This window comes from Hyphopichia burtonii (assembly GCF_001661395.1).
Source record: "Hyphopichia burtonii NRRL Y-1933 unplaced genomic scaffold HYPBUscaffold_1, whole genome shotgun sequence".
Lineage (NCBI taxonomy): Eukaryota > Fungi > Ascomycota > Pichiomycetes > Serinales > Debaryomycetaceae > Hyphopichia > Hyphopichia burtonii.
This window is the reverse complement of record NW_017963728.1, coordinates 1,022,056-1,039,973: the sequence shown is the minus strand read 5'-3', so window position 1 is coordinate 1,039,973 and position 17,918 is coordinate 1,022,056. Positions and strand designations below refer to the sequence as shown.

General features: G+C 34.2%; 10 protein-coding genes and 1 non-coding gene across 11 annotated transcripts; 5 read left to right on the top strand and 6 right to left on the bottom strand.

Moving 5' to 3' along the window:
- Positions 1–65: 65 nt before the first annotated feature.
- On the top strand, positions 66–1,946 carry CAS1 (ATP-dependent DNA helicase; the record flags this gene model as incomplete). Its single annotated transcript, XM_020223368.1, has 1 exon — positions 66–1,946. One exon carries the CDS (start codon positions 66–68, stop codon positions 1,944–1,946), a length of 1,881 nt encoding a protein of 626 aa, XP_020078810.1.
- A 700-nt stretch (positions 1,947–2,646) lies between these two features.
- Positions 2,647–3,990, top strand: HYPBUDRAFT_3685 (uncharacterized protein; the record flags this gene model as incomplete). Its single annotated transcript, XM_020223367.1, has 1 exon — positions 2,647–3,990. The coding sequence occupies one exon, from the start codon at positions 2,647–2,649 to the stop codon at positions 3,988–3,990; it is 1,344 nt and encodes a 447-aa protein (XP_020078809.1).
- Positions 3,991–4,017: 27 nt separating this feature from the next.
- Positions 4,018–4,464, bottom strand: HYPBUDRAFT_159590 (uncharacterized protein; the record flags this gene model as incomplete). The annotated part of the gene is made up of 1 exon (XM_020222445.1): positions 4,018–4,464. One exon carries the CDS (start codon positions 4,462–4,464, stop codon positions 4,018–4,020), a length of 447 nt encoding a protein of 148 aa, XP_020078808.1.
- Positions 4,465–5,822: 1,358 nt separating this feature from the next.
- Positions 5,823–5,895, top strand: HYPBUDRAFT_t26. The gene has a single exon. It is a non-coding gene; the product is annotated as a tRNA-Val (tRNA).
- A 210-nt stretch (positions 5,896–6,105) lies between these two features.
- On the bottom strand, positions 6,106–7,053 carry HYPBUDRAFT_102805 (alpha/beta fold hydrolase; the record flags this gene model as incomplete). The annotated part of the gene is made up of 1 exon (XM_020218225.1): positions 6,106–7,053. One exon carries the CDS (start codon positions 7,051–7,053, stop codon positions 6,106–6,108), a length of 948 nt encoding a protein of 315 aa, XP_020078807.1.
- A 759-nt stretch (positions 7,054–7,812) lies between these two features.
- On the top strand, positions 7,813–9,543 carry NUC2 (Nuc2p). Its single transcript, XM_020220462.1, has one exon. The coding sequence runs from the start codon at positions 7,964–7,966 to the stop codon at positions 9,407–9,409; it is 1,446 nt and encodes a 481-aa protein (XP_020078806.1). The 5' UTR covers positions 7,813–7,963; the 3' UTR covers positions 9,410–9,543.
- A 225-nt stretch (positions 9,544–9,768) lies between these two features.
- On the bottom strand, positions 9,769–10,908 carry HYPBUDRAFT_159587 (uncharacterized protein). The gene has a single exon (XM_020222444.1). The coding sequence runs from the start codon at positions 10,697–10,699 to the stop codon at positions 9,839–9,841; it is 861 nt and encodes a 286-aa protein (XP_020078805.1). The 5' UTR covers positions 10,700–10,908; the 3' UTR covers positions 9,769–9,838.
- A 520-nt stretch (positions 10,909–11,428) lies between these two features.
- Positions 11,429–11,958, top strand: HYPBUDRAFT_132062 (uncharacterized protein; the record flags this gene model as incomplete). The annotated part of the gene is made up of 1 exon (XM_020219470.1): positions 11,429–11,958. The coding sequence occupies one exon, from the start codon at positions 11,429–11,431 to the stop codon at positions 11,861–11,863; it is 435 nt and encodes a 144-aa protein (XP_020078804.1). The 3' UTR covers positions 11,864–11,958.
- A 50-nt stretch (positions 11,959–12,008) lies between these two features.
- Positions 12,009–13,079, bottom strand: HYPBUDRAFT_164339 (uncharacterized protein; the record flags this gene model as incomplete). Its single annotated transcript, XM_020222662.1, has 1 exon — positions 12,009–13,079. The coding sequence occupies exon 1, from the start codon at positions 12,726–12,728 to the stop codon at positions 12,009–12,011; it is 720 nt and encodes a 239-aa protein (XP_020078803.1). The 5' UTR covers positions 12,729–13,079.
- HYPBUDRAFT_173887 (pheromone-regulated protein) lies at positions 12,913–14,156 on the bottom strand. Its single transcript, XM_020222863.1, has one exon. It carries the CDS (start codon positions 14,126–14,128, stop codon positions 13,097–13,099), a length of 1,032 nt encoding a protein of 343 aa, XP_020078802.1. The 5' UTR covers positions 14,129–14,156; the 3' UTR covers positions 12,913–13,096.
- A 706-nt stretch (positions 14,157–14,862) lies between these two features.
- On the bottom strand, positions 14,863–17,359 carry TOP1 (DNA topoisomerase 1). Its single transcript, XM_020222862.1, has one exon. It carries the CDS (start codon positions 17,196–17,198, stop codon positions 14,895–14,897), a length of 2,304 nt encoding a protein of 767 aa, XP_020078801.1. The 5' UTR covers positions 17,199–17,359; the 3' UTR covers positions 14,863–14,894.
- Between the last annotated feature and the right edge of the window lie 559 nt (positions 17,360–17,918).

Sequence of the window (17,918 nt, the reverse complement as noted above, 5' to 3'; positions counted from 1 at the left end):
TTCTTTAAGCTGTCTTTTTTTTTTTTTTTTTTTTTTTTTTTTCTCTCTCTCTCTCTTTATCAACCATGGAAGACGAACAGCCCGATAAACAGTACGAGATCAGAGAAGGAATCGTCTTTCTTATCGAGTTGACTCCCTCAGTTAAAAGTCACTTGGTTGACATCTTGAAAAGTATCGGGGATTTGATTTCTCAATTAATCATTAGCTGCCCTCATAATGGAGTTGGTATATATTTCTACAATTGCGCTAAAACCAATCGAAAGTTGGGTAAACGAAGTGGATTGAACAAGTTATTCAGATTGAATGATATCAATGTGTCGGCAATGAAGGTGTTGAATGCAATTATTGATGATACAATTGATGATTTTGAAAATTTCACCAGTCAATTCCCCATTGACGATAATCCAAGATTGGATTTGGTTCTTCAGGCAATCTTGGGAGAGTTCCAAAGAGGTAAACAGTATAATGTGAAGAAGTTGGTTTGGATCACTGATAACGATTGTCCTAAAGTTGAAAATAAAGAATCTACAAGGTCCTTTTTAAGCGACTATGATCAATTCAAGTATCAAATCATTCCAATTTTCATGGATACTTCGAAAGAATTCAATATTGATGTTTACAAGGATCTTTTCTTACAAACTGGATACATAAATAATCTCATCAGAATCTCTTTGGTAAAGAAGGAATTTTCTAATCAAATTCGAGATTCCATTTTGAGATTAAAAGAAATCAAACGGATTCAATTTGCCTGTAATTTGATTTTAAGTGACGGTGAAATGGGTGGCAGGTTTGGGTGCTCCATAAAAGGGTATACCTTATACGATCATGAAACAATTACTAGATCACGAAACATGTATATTAGTGAATCCGGACCTAAGATTGTTAAGACTTCTACTAAGTATTCGAGTGGAGACTTACAAGATGACCAGATTGATTCTGCCAAAATAAGAAGAGGGTATGAGCTCAATAATAACACTATAATACATTTTGATGAAGATCAATTAAAGTTTATGAAAAATTATGCATTTCATCATGGAGGTACAGAGGAAATCGAAGATTCGTTAGGTGAAGTGGAAAGCGACGACCATCCATATACTAAAACCCCATATTTAAAATTGGTTGGATTTAGAAAAATGGGCAATTTTGAAAATTACTTCAATTGCAAAAACTCCATCTTTGTCAGTGCCGATATTCAAAACGGTCGTACCACCAGCTCTCTGGATTATGGTTACACCAATTCATTCACCACGTTTGCCTCGTTATACCAATCATGTTTGAAATTGAACAAGTATATGATTGTTTTTGGGTGTATCAAGAGAAATTCGTCGCCCTATCTCTACTCACTAGTACCAAACCATCAACCACAAGGGTTTTTGTTGATTAAAAAACCTTGGCTCAATGAAATAAGATGCTTACCGGAATACGTGATGACGGAAGAATATTTGAAAAAACAAAACGATGAATCATTAAGTGAAAAGTTCATTAAAATCATCAATCAATATTACCTTAGTTCATTTAAACCAAGCGATTGGCCAAATCCAACTTTGAATTACTGGTACAAGATTTTGAAATACGAATTGCTACAAAACTCAATTAGTCCCCAGGATAAATTACTACAAAATAACGATGACATGTTGAAGAAAAGGAATTTTCTCAATAACGATATTCAAAACGTTAAAGAATTCAACTTTATCAAAAGCCAACTCAATAAAATAGGTAATACTTACACCGTTAAACAAAATAATGCAATGCCACCCAACAAGAAGCCAAGATTAGAATTAACTGAAGACGTTGTTTTAACGGCTTGGAACAAAAACGAATGGAACTATTTCACCGTGGCCCAATTGAAAGAGTTTATCAATAAGTACCCTAACCAAATCAAAAAGGGGTCCACCAAACAAGAGCTCATTGATAATATCAGTGATTTTCTTTCCAAACGGACCTGAAATAACTGCAAATTTTGCGAGATGCCCTTACACAAACTAAAATGCATCCCATACAAAACACAAATCAGCATGCACTGATCGCTATACTTCCGCATTACTAATTCCACTCCTCCCATTGGTAGCACCGCTATATCTTGTCAAGTGCCGGCTGTCCTGGGTACTTGGGTCCCTATAGTAATCGAGTAGTGGATGCACGGGTCTTTTATGTCATTTTTCGTAAGTCTATCCGTTTCGGTCGAGTCTGGACATAAATCAGAACTCAGTAAACTTAGTAATGCCAGACCAATACCGTATATATTGAATAAACATAGGGGTATGAATGGCTAGGTAATACCCAGGTATACAACAAAGCTGATACAAGAAAAGACAACGTAGTAGTACTTGGCCATTTGCTGTGGGGTCATTCTCGATGTTTTTGGCAAAAAATATAAAAATAAATAGAAAGCTCATGAGCAAAATATATATTTTAAAATATATAAAAATATATAAAAATATATAAAAAGACCAAACTCCTTCTGATTCTATCAGTACTGCCATTTTTTCTTTAGTAAACTCCTTTGGCTAAGCCAACTTATTACATCAGCTTACAGTAGAGCACTTTTTTGTTATAGAAATTGTATGACAGCAATTCTCGCACTGGGGTTTATATATCAGAAATTTGCATCATTTATAGAAATTTGGACAGTAAGCTAAGGAGACCATGTCGGTGCCAGAGTATACACCACCTCAGGAAGAGTTACCAAACTACCAGCCTTCGTTGCAGTACTACGGGCTTTGTTTAACGAAAACCGAGTTTTTAACTCCATACCATGCTAATCCGAGAAGAAGTTGGAAACCGGTTATACTTGAATTGAATTCGACCCAGTTGAACTTCTATGATTTAAACTGTTCGAGTCATTTGAAAACCTTGATTATTAGTTTATATGGAGAACAGAATCAGTTGGACGATTTGGCGATTAATTTGAATAACGATTACCAGCAACGGAAAAGTGCCAGTGATGTAGTTATTGAACAACTAGATGACTTGTTTGCTGGAGACGCATATGGAGGATTGAATCTGGGAGAGATCAGTGAAGAACTAGCCCATTTCAAGACGTCCGCCAGCGATAAGATTATGAAGAAATGGGGGAATTATAAAACCAATAAGAGTTTTAAGCATTTGTCGAGTTACTATAAAGAAATGAAGAATAATTTAATGTTGATGGAACCAACAAGCAATTATGAGGAATACCGTTACTCGCAATTATACAAGTATCGATCTGATTTGATTAATAGTTATACATTGGATAATTTAAAAGTTGGTGAAGCGCCCTCGTTAAATCAACTAATAAGCGCGTTATATAAGGAAGATACCAAATCCACCAATCAACCGATATCGACTTTGACCAAGTATAAGAATTGCTTAAGATTAAGAATTGAATGTAAACAAATGTTACTACAGTTTTGGTCGTTTCATTCATTGATAAACTGGTTTAGAAATTTGAGTATTGGCAAGGATTTATGTAAACCAGTTGACCAGAGACTGATTACCAAATTGAAAAGTATTCCTAATCGGAGTAATCTGAGAAATAATGCATTGTTAATAGCTTCAGCTGCTGCTGCTGCTATTTCACCAAATACCCATAGTACTAGAACATCGATATCGACCAATGTATCTACAAGTTCTAAAAATTCCAGTGAACTGATTTTCAGTAATACCCCTCGTCGGGAATCATTAGCTTCTATTGATAGCTATTTGGAAGAGGTTAATATTCAAGGATACAATTTTGTTTCCAATGATAATTTATATACCCCTATAGAGAAACAATTTATATCAAACTGTATACCTGATCTAAATTCATTTGATAAATGGAGCGGAGCAGATATAACCTTATCCAACTATCAACATTATTTGAAAAAGGATAACTTAAAGGACATTTTCATTAATTACACTCAATTATATGATTTGGTTATTGAATTTGATAAAAAATTCATCAAACAAAAGATAAATGGTGATAGTCGAAGTTTTCTCATTCATGAAAATGGATTAGTTAGTGTAAAATAGATTTATTAATATATATATATACTTTACTTAATTCATTTCTTCATCTTCCATTCCTAAATAATGCTCTTGTTCTGTTTGATACTGTTGCTGTTGATACCCATCCATTACGTATAATTCAGCTTCATCACTTGGACTTAATTTAATTCCATCACTCGGAGATTTATCTTGGTATAATGATTGTGGAGTGGTTGGGATATTATTATGGTATATTTCATTGGAATTCTCCAGTTGAAATATCACGTCTCCAAAACTTTGATCTTCAAAATTAGTCTTATATTCTCCAGTTTTTTCATCTTTAACCTGACGTAATATCCCCCAAGGAGTTATCTTTATTATCCCACCATCTGGATGTTGATAAACGGGCCATTCATTTGATGTAGTATATAACTCTTTTTGTTCATCATTTATATAATTTTTAGTTTTTTTAGAATCTGGTTCAATATCTTCTCTTTTTCTTTTAGTTGTAAAATTCATCAAGATGAGGTATGCAATTATTAATACAGAATAGAATACGGAATAGAATACAGAATACAGAGTACAGAGTACAAATTTATACAAATTTATAGAAAAATACAAAATAACCCCCAAAAATACAATACTATAAAGAAATTATTACATATATATAATTTTATCTAAATATTTCAAACATTTTCACTAGTAGTTTATTTTAGTATCATAACTATTTGGAGAAGTGCTGGATTCTCTTCTTTTGACTCAATTCAATTTGAATTTTACACAAAACTCGGAAGGCAGGATGGACAAGGTCGTGCGAGGGCTGTTCGATTTATTGCTTGTTTTTTTTTTTTGGTGTTGCGCGCAATGGGCTTTTTGTGTAACTCGATGTTGTTTTTTCTTTCTCGTTCGTCGGTAGTGCCTGCACCGCGGTGTGGGTTTATCGATTTTCTGGTGGGCGGGTCGTGTGGTGGGCGATTTAAATACCCGCGGAAGCGGCCTGCTTAGGTAATCGCGCTTGGCTGCAACTACCAGCTAAGGTCTATCCAATACGATTATTGTAGACCCTTAACAAGCACTGATGTTGTAGCTGAAGGGAAACACATCGAGGCTTCGTTGTTGTTAAGTAAATTCTCCTGGTTCTATGAACATACGTATGATGCCATTAGATATACCGGTTGGTAGACAGCTTCAAGTACGGGCAACCAGGAATAGACATTAGTCGGTCTCCGACTAATAATAAGAACCAGATGCTAATCTGTAGCCAAAGACTTATATTCAATGAAGCAGTCACTTAAGCCCACAGTTACCGTAAAGAGCACTGACGCGGAAATGACTATTGATATGATTAAGGTATCACTATGAATAGCTAATATGATTGTACTCCATATGGTCTTCGTTGCCGGATCAAATGATCATGTTTCTCTAATTTCTTTGTATATACTTTTACCTCAGTGTACGACATCGAGAGATCTTTAGACTACACCTTCGGTTACGAAGGACAACCTAGTAGCATAGCTTAGTAAACTGCAATATTCAAAAATGTTGTTTTTTGCGTCAATGCAGCAGGCTTTTGGATAATAATGTCAGAAATCAAAAATATTTTGGGAAAAAAGTGTAAAAAATGTTTTTTGCAGAATTGTCTCTGGTTTTAATCTACCATTTTGCAATCAGATCTTATAGGACCACCTCAGAATTACCTGATTAACAAAATGGTAGATTGAAATTAGAGAAAATTGAAAAAAACTTTTTTAATGCATTTTCAATTCCTAGTAGCGATTTTAACTGTTTAAAGAAGCCAAATTTTCAAAAATTATGAAATGAGCGTGTGGCTCAGTCGGTAATTTTCGGGTTACTCCTAAAATTGGCCGGTTCGAAGCGCCTTTGTAGTCTAGTGGTTATGATGTCTGCTTTACACGCAGAAGGTCCCCAGTTCAATCCTGGGCAGAGGCATTCTTTTTTGCACCTTTTTTCAAATCTTCCCTCTCCATGCTTTGTATGAATTAAAGAACAACTACAAGCCATCAGAAGCGCATTCAAGAGTGGTTGACCGATTAAAGGATATCAGTTTTCTTTTTGAATTGAAAGGCTACAACCTAACCAATAAAACATATTCATATTTTATATTTTCCTACTTCATATATACTCTTATATATCAAATAATCACAATAAGCCGTTTTCAAAAGCAAAATCAAGAATAGCCTGGGCAACTTCACGAGTATGAGAGTTGCCAACGAAATGACCTCCATCGATTTCAACAACTTTTGTATTTGGAACATCTTTTTTGAAAGAATAAGCACCTTGAATATCAAAACAGTCATCTTTATTACCCCATACTGCCAAAGTGGGTAATTGTAATTTTCTAAAAAATTCGTGAGCTTTTGGATATAACTTGATGTTATTTCTATAATCAAAGGCCAAATCAACTTGGCGTTGTAAAGCTTCATCTTGATCTTCGGTGCTATTGATCAACAAGTGGTAATCGATGAGTGGTAAATCGAGATCAAGTGTTTCGAGTTTTTCAGCATTATAATATTGGCTTTTCCAAAAATTAGTATCTAATAGGGCATTTTTAATAACCTTAACATGATCATCTAAATCTTTTTGATTAAATTTTGGAGAATTGGCTTCTTTCAATTCAAGTAAATCCCATCCAATTTTGAAAGGACTCCAAAATTGTTCAGTTACTCCAATTTCGTAAGCATTACCGTTTTGACTAATCAACCCTTTGATATTATAATTACCAGAAACTAATAATCTTAATGCCACGGGGGCCCCATAGTCGAAAAAATAAACCAAAAAATTATCAAACCCAATCGTTTTCAAAAAACCATCAATTGTTTGCGCCAACTTATCAAAAGTGTATTCATAATTAGCTCCAACTTTAGTCAAACCGTAACTTGGAAGATCTGGTGCAATAATATTAAAGTAAGGGTTCAACAAGTTGATCAATGGCTCATATTGTCTTGAACTCGTTGGGAACCCATGTAATAATAATAAATTTGGTTTGCTTTCGTCCCCGGCTTTCCTATAGAAAACCTCATCGGTTTCGTTGACCTTAATGGTATGGTAGCTTGTAACTTGATGTTTGTTAATTTGTGGAGGTGACATGATAATTATAGAATGAATGACAAAAAAAAAAAAGTGGATTGGTTGCAAATATTCGTGGTCTTTATATACAAAATGGTTGATGTATTCGTACTTAAGGGCACTTGAATTTATAATCAATCGTGCTTGCAATTAGTTATCATTTGCATTTGCAATTAGTTATCATTTGCATTTGCAATTAGTTATCATCATTATAATTCCCAAGGCTCCTCCTTCTATGCCCTGGGAGGATTCAGTCAATAGTGTGGAGTTGACCTCATGGCTGACAAATCAATCGGGCAGGCAAGTTCTAAACTCCAGATGCTAGTCTAATGAGATGGTACTTACCACCTTGTCCCACCAACCATGCTTACCAACCTATTACCACCCTGCTTATACACCACCTCCTCACTCACACCAAACTCCTTTGCTTCAGCACTCTTTTCCAACAGCTTACCAACCATTTTGCAACCTTGTGAATCCTTCAAATGGATATAAGTGCGCTAACCAACCGCACGGGTGCACACACGACCAAAACTGTTTTAGATGTAAGCTGTACGGATCTTTCCCCATGATGAAATATCATCCAATGAACAAACATCATTTTATAATAAATCTCATTTTGTTAGGAGTTTACAGTTTTGTTAGTACAGTTTACTACTTACACCAACAAAGTTTTTTTTTTTTTTCCTTTTCTTCCATCTTTCTTTCGTTCTTCATACGAAATTGATATAAGCATTCAAGGTTCAACGTATCTTTTGACAAGGCATCCCTATCCTTATTGTGATTTAAAACAATTAAGATCTTGTTCCAAGGTTAAAAGATAGTAACAAAGCTCGGAATCGGAGAACGTATCGGACAATATATTCATTCATTTGATTATCAAGTTTAAAATTGATATTGCAAAAAACAGCATAATAGTATTAAGAAAAGAATGTTGAGAGTTAAAAATATAAGTAATTCGGTTAGATTAGTATCGAAATTTAATCAAATACCAGTTACTAGTAGATTTTTTTCAACTAGTTTACCAAAAAAAGCAGCCGATCATGAAGAATCAGTTAAACCATTTACCAATGCTTTAGGTAGACCGGCTCAAAGATACTCTACTGAAGGGAGTGTTTTGGGTAAAACCACATTAACCGAAGCCATGGATGAAGTTGATATGATTTGGGGTAGAGATGATGATCCAAAACAAATAGAAAAACAAAATACTAAAATTAGACATTTTACTATTAATTTAGGTCCTCAACATCCAGCTGCTCATGGTGTGTTAAGATTAATTTTAGAATTACATGGGGAAGAAATTGTCAGAGCTGATCCTCATGTTGGTTTATTACATAGAGGTACTGAAAAATTAATTGAATCAAAAACTTATATGCAAGCTTTACCATATTTTGATAGATTGGATTATGTTTCAATGATGACAAATGAATTAGTTTTTGCTTTAGCTGTTGAAAAATTATTAAACGTTGAAGTTCCATTAAGATCTAAATATATCAGAACTATGTTTGGTGAAATTACTAGAATTCTTAATCATTGTATGTCTGTTTTATCACATATTATGGATGTTGGTGGTTTAACTCCTTTCCTTTGGGGGTTCGAAGAACGTGAAAAATTAATGGAATTTTATGAACGTGTTAGTGGTGCAAGATTACATTCAGCTTATGTTAGACCAGGTGGGGTTTCTCAAGATTTGCCAGTTGGTTTATTAGATGATATTTATATGTGGGCCACTCAATTTGGTGATAGAATTGATGAAGTTGAAGAATTGGTTACTGATAATCGTATTTGGCAAGCAAGAACCAAAGATGTTGGGGTTGTTACTGCTGATGATGCTATGAATTATTCATTATCAGGAGTTATGTTAAGGGGTTCTGGTATTCCTTTTGATATTAGAAAATCTCAACCTTATGATGCTTATGATTTAGTTGATTTTGATGTTGCAGTTGGTATGAATGGTGATTGTTATGACCGTTATTTAGTAAGAATGAGTGAATTCAGACAATCTTTAAGAATTATTGAACAATGTATTAATGATATGCCTGAAGGTCCAGTTAAAGTTGAAGATTTTAAAATAAGTCCTCCTCCAAGATCTCTTATGAAAGAAGATATGGAAGCTTTAATTCATCATTTCTTATTATTCACTAAAGGTTATTGTGTTCCAGAAGGTGAAACTTATACTGCAATTGAAGCTCCAAAAGGTGAAATGGCAGTTTATGTTGTTAGTGATGGTACTGAAAGACCTTATAGATGTAAAATCAGAGCTCCAGGTTTTGCTCATTTAGGTGCTTTTGATCATATTTCGAGAGGTAACTTATTAGCAGATGCCGTTGCAATCATTGGTACTATGGATTTGGTTTTTGGTGAAGTTGATCGTTAATCAATTTTATAATATTTCATTTCCTTTAAGCATTATTTATCATTCCTTAATTTATTTATTCCTTCATCCTTCTTTCTTCCATTTTAGATTTATCAATTGTTGTTTAATTAGATTGTCTATAGTGGATCTTCATACATATACTCTTTTTTTATATAATTTTCCTAATAAAAATTTTGATTATTTGAAATTGTAACGAAAACCAAATTAACCTATCGGTTAAAACTCGTCCTATTTAAGCTTGATATACCGAAGATGGGGATTACAAAGGTGATAAGAACAACAAGTTAGTATCACCGGAAAAACAACGTATGCACTTACAACACATTCGTCCGATGTTGCAAAAAAAAAAAGAAAAAATTGCACTTAATCTATTATATATACATATATATATATTGATACGAATATATGTTAACGCCGAGAATTGAAAGATTAACCATGTAAGGTTGAGTATAAGAGAAAAAGAGAACCTACACCACCAGCAAATACCAAGGATCTAAGCATGACTCCATCGCTTTCTTCACTTTGAGGTCCATGATACATATAAGGGTTTTTAGCAGACGTACCCAGAGTTGAAGATTGAGGAGCAAAAGTATTTTGATTATTTGACCGATTGTAACTATGATGTATTTGTCTCATCAAATGTTTAGTCACTAACTCTTCATTAACATTTGATATATCACCAGTTTTTGATAATTGTTTCAAGATTTTCTCCCGATCATCATCAGTTAATTGACGATTGATAATTCTTTGTTCGAATTTTAAATTTCTTTGTAAATGTTCATTATAATTGAAATGAGGTACATCATATCTATCCCCATAATTTTTGTGACGACCAGAAAATGTTGAATTGTTATCTTGGTCGTTAAAATGGTAAACTCGATGACGTTTTGTATTTAGTCCACTAGGACCTGATTTTGAATAGTATTTTGCTTCACCGTAATACTTATTCTGCCATTCGTTTCTTCTTGAAAATGAATGATTTGGAATTGATGTTCCCTTTAATTGTTGATCGTAACTCTTCTTCTTTTTGATGTCTTTCAAAGTATCATAAGCTGATACAATCTGAACAAACTTATCACTATTCACCTTTTTCTCGTCTTCTGATAAATGACTATTCAAATCTGGATGATACTTCTTCAGTAATTTTTTAAATTGCATCTTAACATCTTTTATTGAGGCTGAACCTGGTAGTTCAAGAAGTTCATAATAGTTGGGTTGTCTCAAACTAGACGAACTACTGAAAAATCGTAGTCCACTACTTTTAATCGGATATCCTCTTAACGAAATCATTGTATATGAGAGAAAAGACCAAAAGATAACAACTTCACAGGATAATGGTGGGGTATTTATACAATTATCGGCAATGAACAACCCTAGCCTTATACTTGATGACTCAAAATCGAAACCATATGCATCCGCTTACCTGAAGATCAATAAGTATCACAAATTAACGAAAAAGACCCATCAATGGTTCCAGTTTAGCCATCAAGAGAATCAAAGAAGCTATTCCTCTTAAGACTGGAAGAGCAACAGAAAAAAAAAAAAAGAAAGAACCCAGACACCACAAGAACAAAAAAACTGTTGCGAAAAGATAATCCGAGTATGGAGTATCCAGCCAATCAATCTGATTCGTTGGCCAGCGGTGTTATCAGTGAGGACCAGCCGGACACATGGCAGGGTATCCATTGACCCATTAACACCGAGCCAACGGTACAACGGCCATCCTTCCACTGTGGTGCTTTTTGTACTTGTTGTGGTTGTGCTGGTTGTACTGGTTGTACTAGCTTAACAGCCGAGATGTACGGGCCTGGCGTGGAAAACAATCCACGTGACCAGAATAAAATGTACGGAGGCAAACGTCCACGTGACCACGTCCACGTGACCGAATTTACCTGACCAATTGAATTTTCTAGCAGTTTCTTTTTGTTACTAATAAATTTTTATCGCCACTACAAGTCATTATATAAAGCTAGTTATTACCAGGAATTACCAGGATAATAAATTATTCATTACAACAAAATGCCTAGACAAAGAAGATCCGCTCCAGCCCCAAGAACTCAAACCAGATCAGCACATACTGCTGCTGCTCCAGCACACTCCAGCTATCCATCAGCTCATCCACCATCAGCAGCCTCCCATCCAGTTCAACAACAAAGTCAAGGTCCAGGGTTATTTGGACAAATGGCTTCTACCGCTGCTGGTGTTGCTGTTGGTTCCACTATTGGTCACACTTTAGGTGCCGGTATTACTAGTATGTTTGGTGGATCTAGTGCTCCAGCTGAAGCCCCTCCAGCACAACCTGCTCAATCCAATTATCAAGAACAATCTAGATCTTGTGATGTTGATGCAAAGAATTTCACTAGATGTTTAGGTGATAACGATGGTAATATGCAAATTTGTGACTACTATTTACAACAATTAAAAGCTTGTCAAGAAGCTTCTAAACATTATTAAAGAATTTATATAAAATTAACCTCTGTTTTCATAAAATTTCATGTAAATATTTATCTCCTATTTATTATGTTTATTATTTAATGCATTTTTAAAGTAACTTATTATGTAAAGTAATTTATTAAAGCTTATGTAAAGTATATATAATCTATTTCTTTTCTGGTTTGGTAAAGTAATAATAACCACCAACAGCACTTCCAATACCCACTAATGCTAATATACCTCCATTACCATTGGGTTTTGGTTGATGATCATCATGAGATTGTTTCGTTTTACCACTTTCAATTTCATCATGTTCGATATCTTCGATAACTTGTGCTTGTCCATTAGTTGAACTTACTTTATGGTCAACTTGATTATCACCCAAACTAACAAAGTCTGACTGATTAATTTCTGGATTTAATGAACTTTGAACGTATCTATCCCGGTTGGCGGGTTTGGTTGGTTTATTAGCGTGAATTCCTGAACTAACATCAACTGGTTTCAGTTCTCGATCATGTAAATACTCTGGTTCATCTTGAACAAACTCCCCTCCTCTCATAACCTTAGCATCATTTCCTTCGACTTTAACTGATGATGCTCCTTCTTGATTAAACATTTCTTTTTCAACCCGGGCTTTACGTTCATGGGCAATATCTTGTTTAACCGCTTCCGGGGTAATTGGTGGAATCTTAGGTTCCGCCACTTTTGGAATGAAATCATATTTGAATTCCCATTCATTAATCGAAGTTTGCGATGGTAATCTATACGAATCAATGGTGGATTCATCGTTCTTAGCAAATAATCTATTACCGGTGCTTAAACATCTGCTTCTGGTCAATTGTCCAATTCTAATCAATTGTCTGCTATTAACTCGGTATAATGACATGGTGGTTTGGTTATAACTTATAGTATAAAGAATAGTGGTAGAACTAAAGGATATTAGAAGTGAAACTGACAGTTTTTCAATTAAGTCCTTCTCACTGTTCGGTGTAAAGGGGTCATTTAACACCTAGCTTTAACCGGGGCCTGGTATTATTGCGGGGGGAAGGAAGATTGCGATAAGGTGTATGGAGGTTTTTCAAGTGTGCGTCACGTGACCCATCCTCAATGCTGCAAAATTACTTAGTTAATGATATTAGTGTATTAGTGATGCGATTACTTATGAAGATAATGACATCAGTGTATTGATGATGCAGATTACTTATGATAATGATATTAGTGTATTAGTGATGCGAAGTCTATAATCTATAAATGCTATGTATGTATGTCATTGATCAAGTCATCCAAGAATTGGGAAGGAGGTCTCTTCATCTTGGGTGGTTCCTGGGTCTGGGGGGAGTCTATTAAACGGTCGGTGCTATTCATGACGGCCACGGGCTCGATTGTAGGAGTGTCAAAGCCGTTACCAACCGAGGTTTGCCAATTGATACTTTCATTGGTTCCATTATCAAGGGCAAGACTCATAGGAATGGTTGAAGTTCTTGGTGGAGGGAGATTATCTGATTTCATCATGGAGTACAGATTCAAATCAGTTAAACTCTTATTAGAATTATATAATGGTAATTCCAAATTCGATTTTGAATTAACCATTATATCGAGAATCGGACTGATGAACATGGATCCTCGATTGCCAGGAGTACTATTTGCATTTTGGTTATTTATTGCTCCTCTATAAGATCTTCCTTGTTGAGAAGTATTTGGACCAGTACTTGGAGAATTTAAATTCAAAAGAGAACTTTGTCTATTTAATAAATATAGACTTGAATTAGAAGTGAAGTGGCTGGAGTTTTTCTCCCACATCGAGGAATCTGAACTAGTCATTCCATTACTACTTCCATTCAAAAAGCTGGCATTGCTTGAATCACTACCGAGGAAAAAATTATGGAAATATAATTCTCGATCACTTTTGGCAGTTTTATTTGATAATAAGTAACTTATAACCCTATAAGTGAAAAAGGAAAGAATTAAAAGCCCAATGATGGCCCCCACCACTATGAAAACTAAATCTTCTGGTAAACTTTCTATTAATACATATGGATTCTTAGGATAATTGGATCCATTAGGTACTTCTATCTTGTAACTATACGAAGTGCTTGCCTCGGGTAATGCAGGCATATCATCTCTTTTAGCCGGTGCCATAGTAACTGTCGAACCAATGGTAGAAGTAACAAAAGTTGAAGTTGTGGATGTAGCTAATTGATATCTATGATGATGATGTTTGTTCTCAGCTAGACAACCAGGGGTCATCATTACTACCATTGTTAGTAGTAACCAAATTTTTTGCATTTTTATACTTTGACAATCATGAATAAACAACTTATCGAAAAGGGTGGATTATAAGCTTTATTTAAACCCGCAAGTTTACGAATTATTAAAAGAAACAAATATCAAAATATTCTAATGCAAAGATTCGTTTCATAAGCAAGTGCCAGTATGGCTTTTTGTTTATTTTATACCCCCAAGTATCTTTACTCAATCTACTGAGTGTGTTTTCAACCCTTTACATACTTAAACTTTCCAAACATGACACTAACTCGAAAGTAAATATCTTGTCTCTCACTTACTATCCTTAGGGTCTACTTGTCGTACTTTTGTCAGAAGGTTTGTCAAGTCTCGGTAGGTTCATGACTTGAAACCTAATCAAGTGTTTAATCCGTCCAGTCTAGGCTTCTTCTCTACCATTGTCGTAATTGATAATAGGAACAATTCTCTATTAAAGGCAACAATTCTCTATTAAAGGCGCACAATAAAACCCATTTCTTCACTTGCCTATCACAAACTTCGGTCATATTCTCCATTTGTCTTTCATTGATGCGTGCTCTAGTTACTGCAACTCGCTGAAACAGTGAATGGTGTTGTTTTGATTCTCAAACCTTTGTCAATAGATGCGTGTTTGAGTTGCAGCAAAAAATTGCAGTAAAAAAAGTTTTACGTGTCGCAAAGGGATGAGCTGCTAAAAAAAAGATCTACGCGTCTTTGTTGAACTCCTTTAATAAAGAACTTCAAGTCAATGTCTAGACTTTTGTACTAGTATGAATGTATATTGGTGGTGCTAGAATCTCCAGTTTTCATCAACCGACTCGATTGCCCAATTGAATTTTTCTCTTAAAGTCTTTGAGAAAAGTTTTTCAATTGGCACTTCGAATTTCTTAGAAAAAACTGCAATTAATCTTGGATCTATATAATTTAATTTAGATGTCCCTAAGGATACTTCTGAATTATCTTCTTTATCTTGCAATTGAAATTGAGTGTTGGTGATTCTATTTTCTAAATTTTCAATTTGATTTTTCAATTTATCAACTGAAGCACCTTTTGGAATTTTTGGATCACCAGAAGCTAATTCTTCAGCGTATTCTTGTTGTAATTCTTTAATGGATTCTAATTTTTTCTTTAAATCTTCATCAGTGAAAGCACAAGTACCAGTTAAAGATTCTTTTTCCTTTTCTCGTAATCGTTTCTTTTGGGCTTGATCAATCATTCTTTCAATAACGATTTTATGAACATTTTTAATTTGAGTTTTATTCAATTCATTAATACCTTTGAAAAATTTACTATTTTTCGATTTTTCATCAGGATTAATTAACAAAATAATTTTTTTCAAACGATTCTTTTGCCATTTTAATTCCAAAATACGATCCTGTATTTTGGCAATCGAAGTTGAGTGAGTTTTACTAACCGTACGCTGGTGATTACATAAAATTGCAACCGTTCTATTAGCAGCATTAAATTTTGTAACTTTTTCAGCAACAGTACCTTCATTTTTAATTAAATCTAATTGATCCTGCATGGTTTTACTAGCATTATAAGTACGGAAAACTTTAGCAGTTAAACCTTTCATATAAGTTTGGAATTGTTTATTTAAGATAGAAGGAGTAATTCTATCAAATAAATCATCACCGGGTTGTTTAGGAGATTTTTTAAAAATTCTTAAATTTTTGAAAACTTGTTTATCAACTTCAACTTCTTGATAAAAACGAATTGAATCTTTACCCAAAAAATCAAAAATCACTTTATTTGGAGGTTTTAAAGTAACATGCTCATATCTTAATGAACAACAACCAACAGTGTCAGCTTCATCTTCACCCTTTTCACCACCAGCTCTCAAGGCAAAAATATCAATTAAATAAGTAGCAGTAGCCATTTGTCTATTTTGCATTAATTGATCTTTTAATAGCTTAGTATAATCATTTCTAATTGCGTCAATATGATATTTCAAATTTCTTGCGGTTTCAAATTTTTTGAAATCTGATAAACCCTTTATGGATGAGGTAGCAGCAAATTTAACGTATTTAAATGAATCAGAGATATTTTCTCTCCACATCGCTAACCAAGCAACGGTATTATCATGTCTAATTTCCCCCCATTTATGACCTTGTGGTGGTTCAGGTATTTTAACATTAATACCTAAATTAAGAGTAATATCTTCTGGTAAAACTCTTTTTTTCAATCTACCAGTTTTAGGATGAGCACCTCTACCCCTGAATAATCCAGGAGGTTCAACTTTATAATTACCAACTTGTTCTTTTCTTCCATTAAGTAAACAAGTTTTAAAAGGTTCTTCAAATTTATCCCGTTCTTCTTTTATTCTTTTTTTATCTTCTCTAGACATTGATTTTTTCTCTTCTCTTAATTTAACAAAATAATCAAACATTTTAGTAAAATCTAATCTATTAAAATCAGTAATTTCAACATTTGATCCTCCGTTTTCTTTTAAGACTATTAAGAAATCTTTGAAGAAATTTTGTTGGAAAACTGGATTTTTTGTATGATCGCTATCTAACATTGCAGCGAAAAATCCGGCAACTTCTTCTGCTTCTAATGGTAAATTAACTGGTTTCCCATCATAATATAATTTAACGTATGATGGTAATGGTTCATAAGGGGGTGGGAAGATTACACCATTATGTTCTAAAGTATCCCATTTTTTCTCTCCGTTACCATTTATATTAGTATCATTATAAGTATCATCTTCCCACCATTTAAATTTATCATCATCTTCATCATCTTCTTCCTTTTCACTTTTCAGTTCCTCTTTTTCAGCTTTTTTTTTAATTGGTGAACTTTCTGGAGTTTGCAAACTTTCACTGGCTTCAGATTTGACTTCTGTTTTCAGTTTACTTTTCTTATGCTTTTCCTTTTTCTCCTTTTTCTCCTTTTTCTCCTTTTTAACTTTTTGTTTTTTAGGTTTTGATGAATTCTTACTTGAAGATTTTCTTTTTTTACCACTTTCTTCTTTTAAATTACCATTAGAGATGTCTGCTAACGGAGTATCATCTTCTTCATCTGATTCCTGATACGAGTTTTTAGCTGGTCTTGCTCTTTTAGAAAGAACAACCTCATCGTCCGAAGAGCTCATACTGGTCAATATACAATCTCTTAGCCGGTCTTTAGCCTAACAAATTAGTCTAAGAATAGCCTAAAGAATGGTTTAGAATCGTTCAAGTAGATGGACATAATATAAACTTTTAAAACAGAAAAAATACTTATTCCGAGGGTAGTGCACCGGGAGAATAGTCACATGACGTCTCACGTGACAACAGTTCACAATCATAGAAAGGTATATATTTCAGATATACATATACACAGACATACATATACACAGACCTATACATATACACAGACCTATACATATACACAGACCTATACATATACACAGACCTATACATATACACATACGGATGTGCTATCTGATTGGGAGCTATAGAACGCATACACCAAGCCAACGATGTAGCGTACAATCCGCTGATCATTTTTCCCTCTTTGTGAATACCTTATACGATGAGCTGGGAAACTACCCGGGCAATACTACAGTTACAAAATATACAATTAAACTTTCTTACTAATGAAAGCTGACCATTTGTAGAACATCTTCGCAATCCTCCAGATGAAACGATGAGATCTATTTACCTGGAAAAAGGGTTTACTGAATTCATTTGGATGGAATCAAAACATCGATTTAAAGATATTCACGTGACCAAGCCCACCACCAACCTCCCTAAGGATTAACACCACTGGCAAACAGTGTTACATAATTCCAGTAAGCCATTTGCCAGATAAAAGTAGCCCAGAGTGTGCG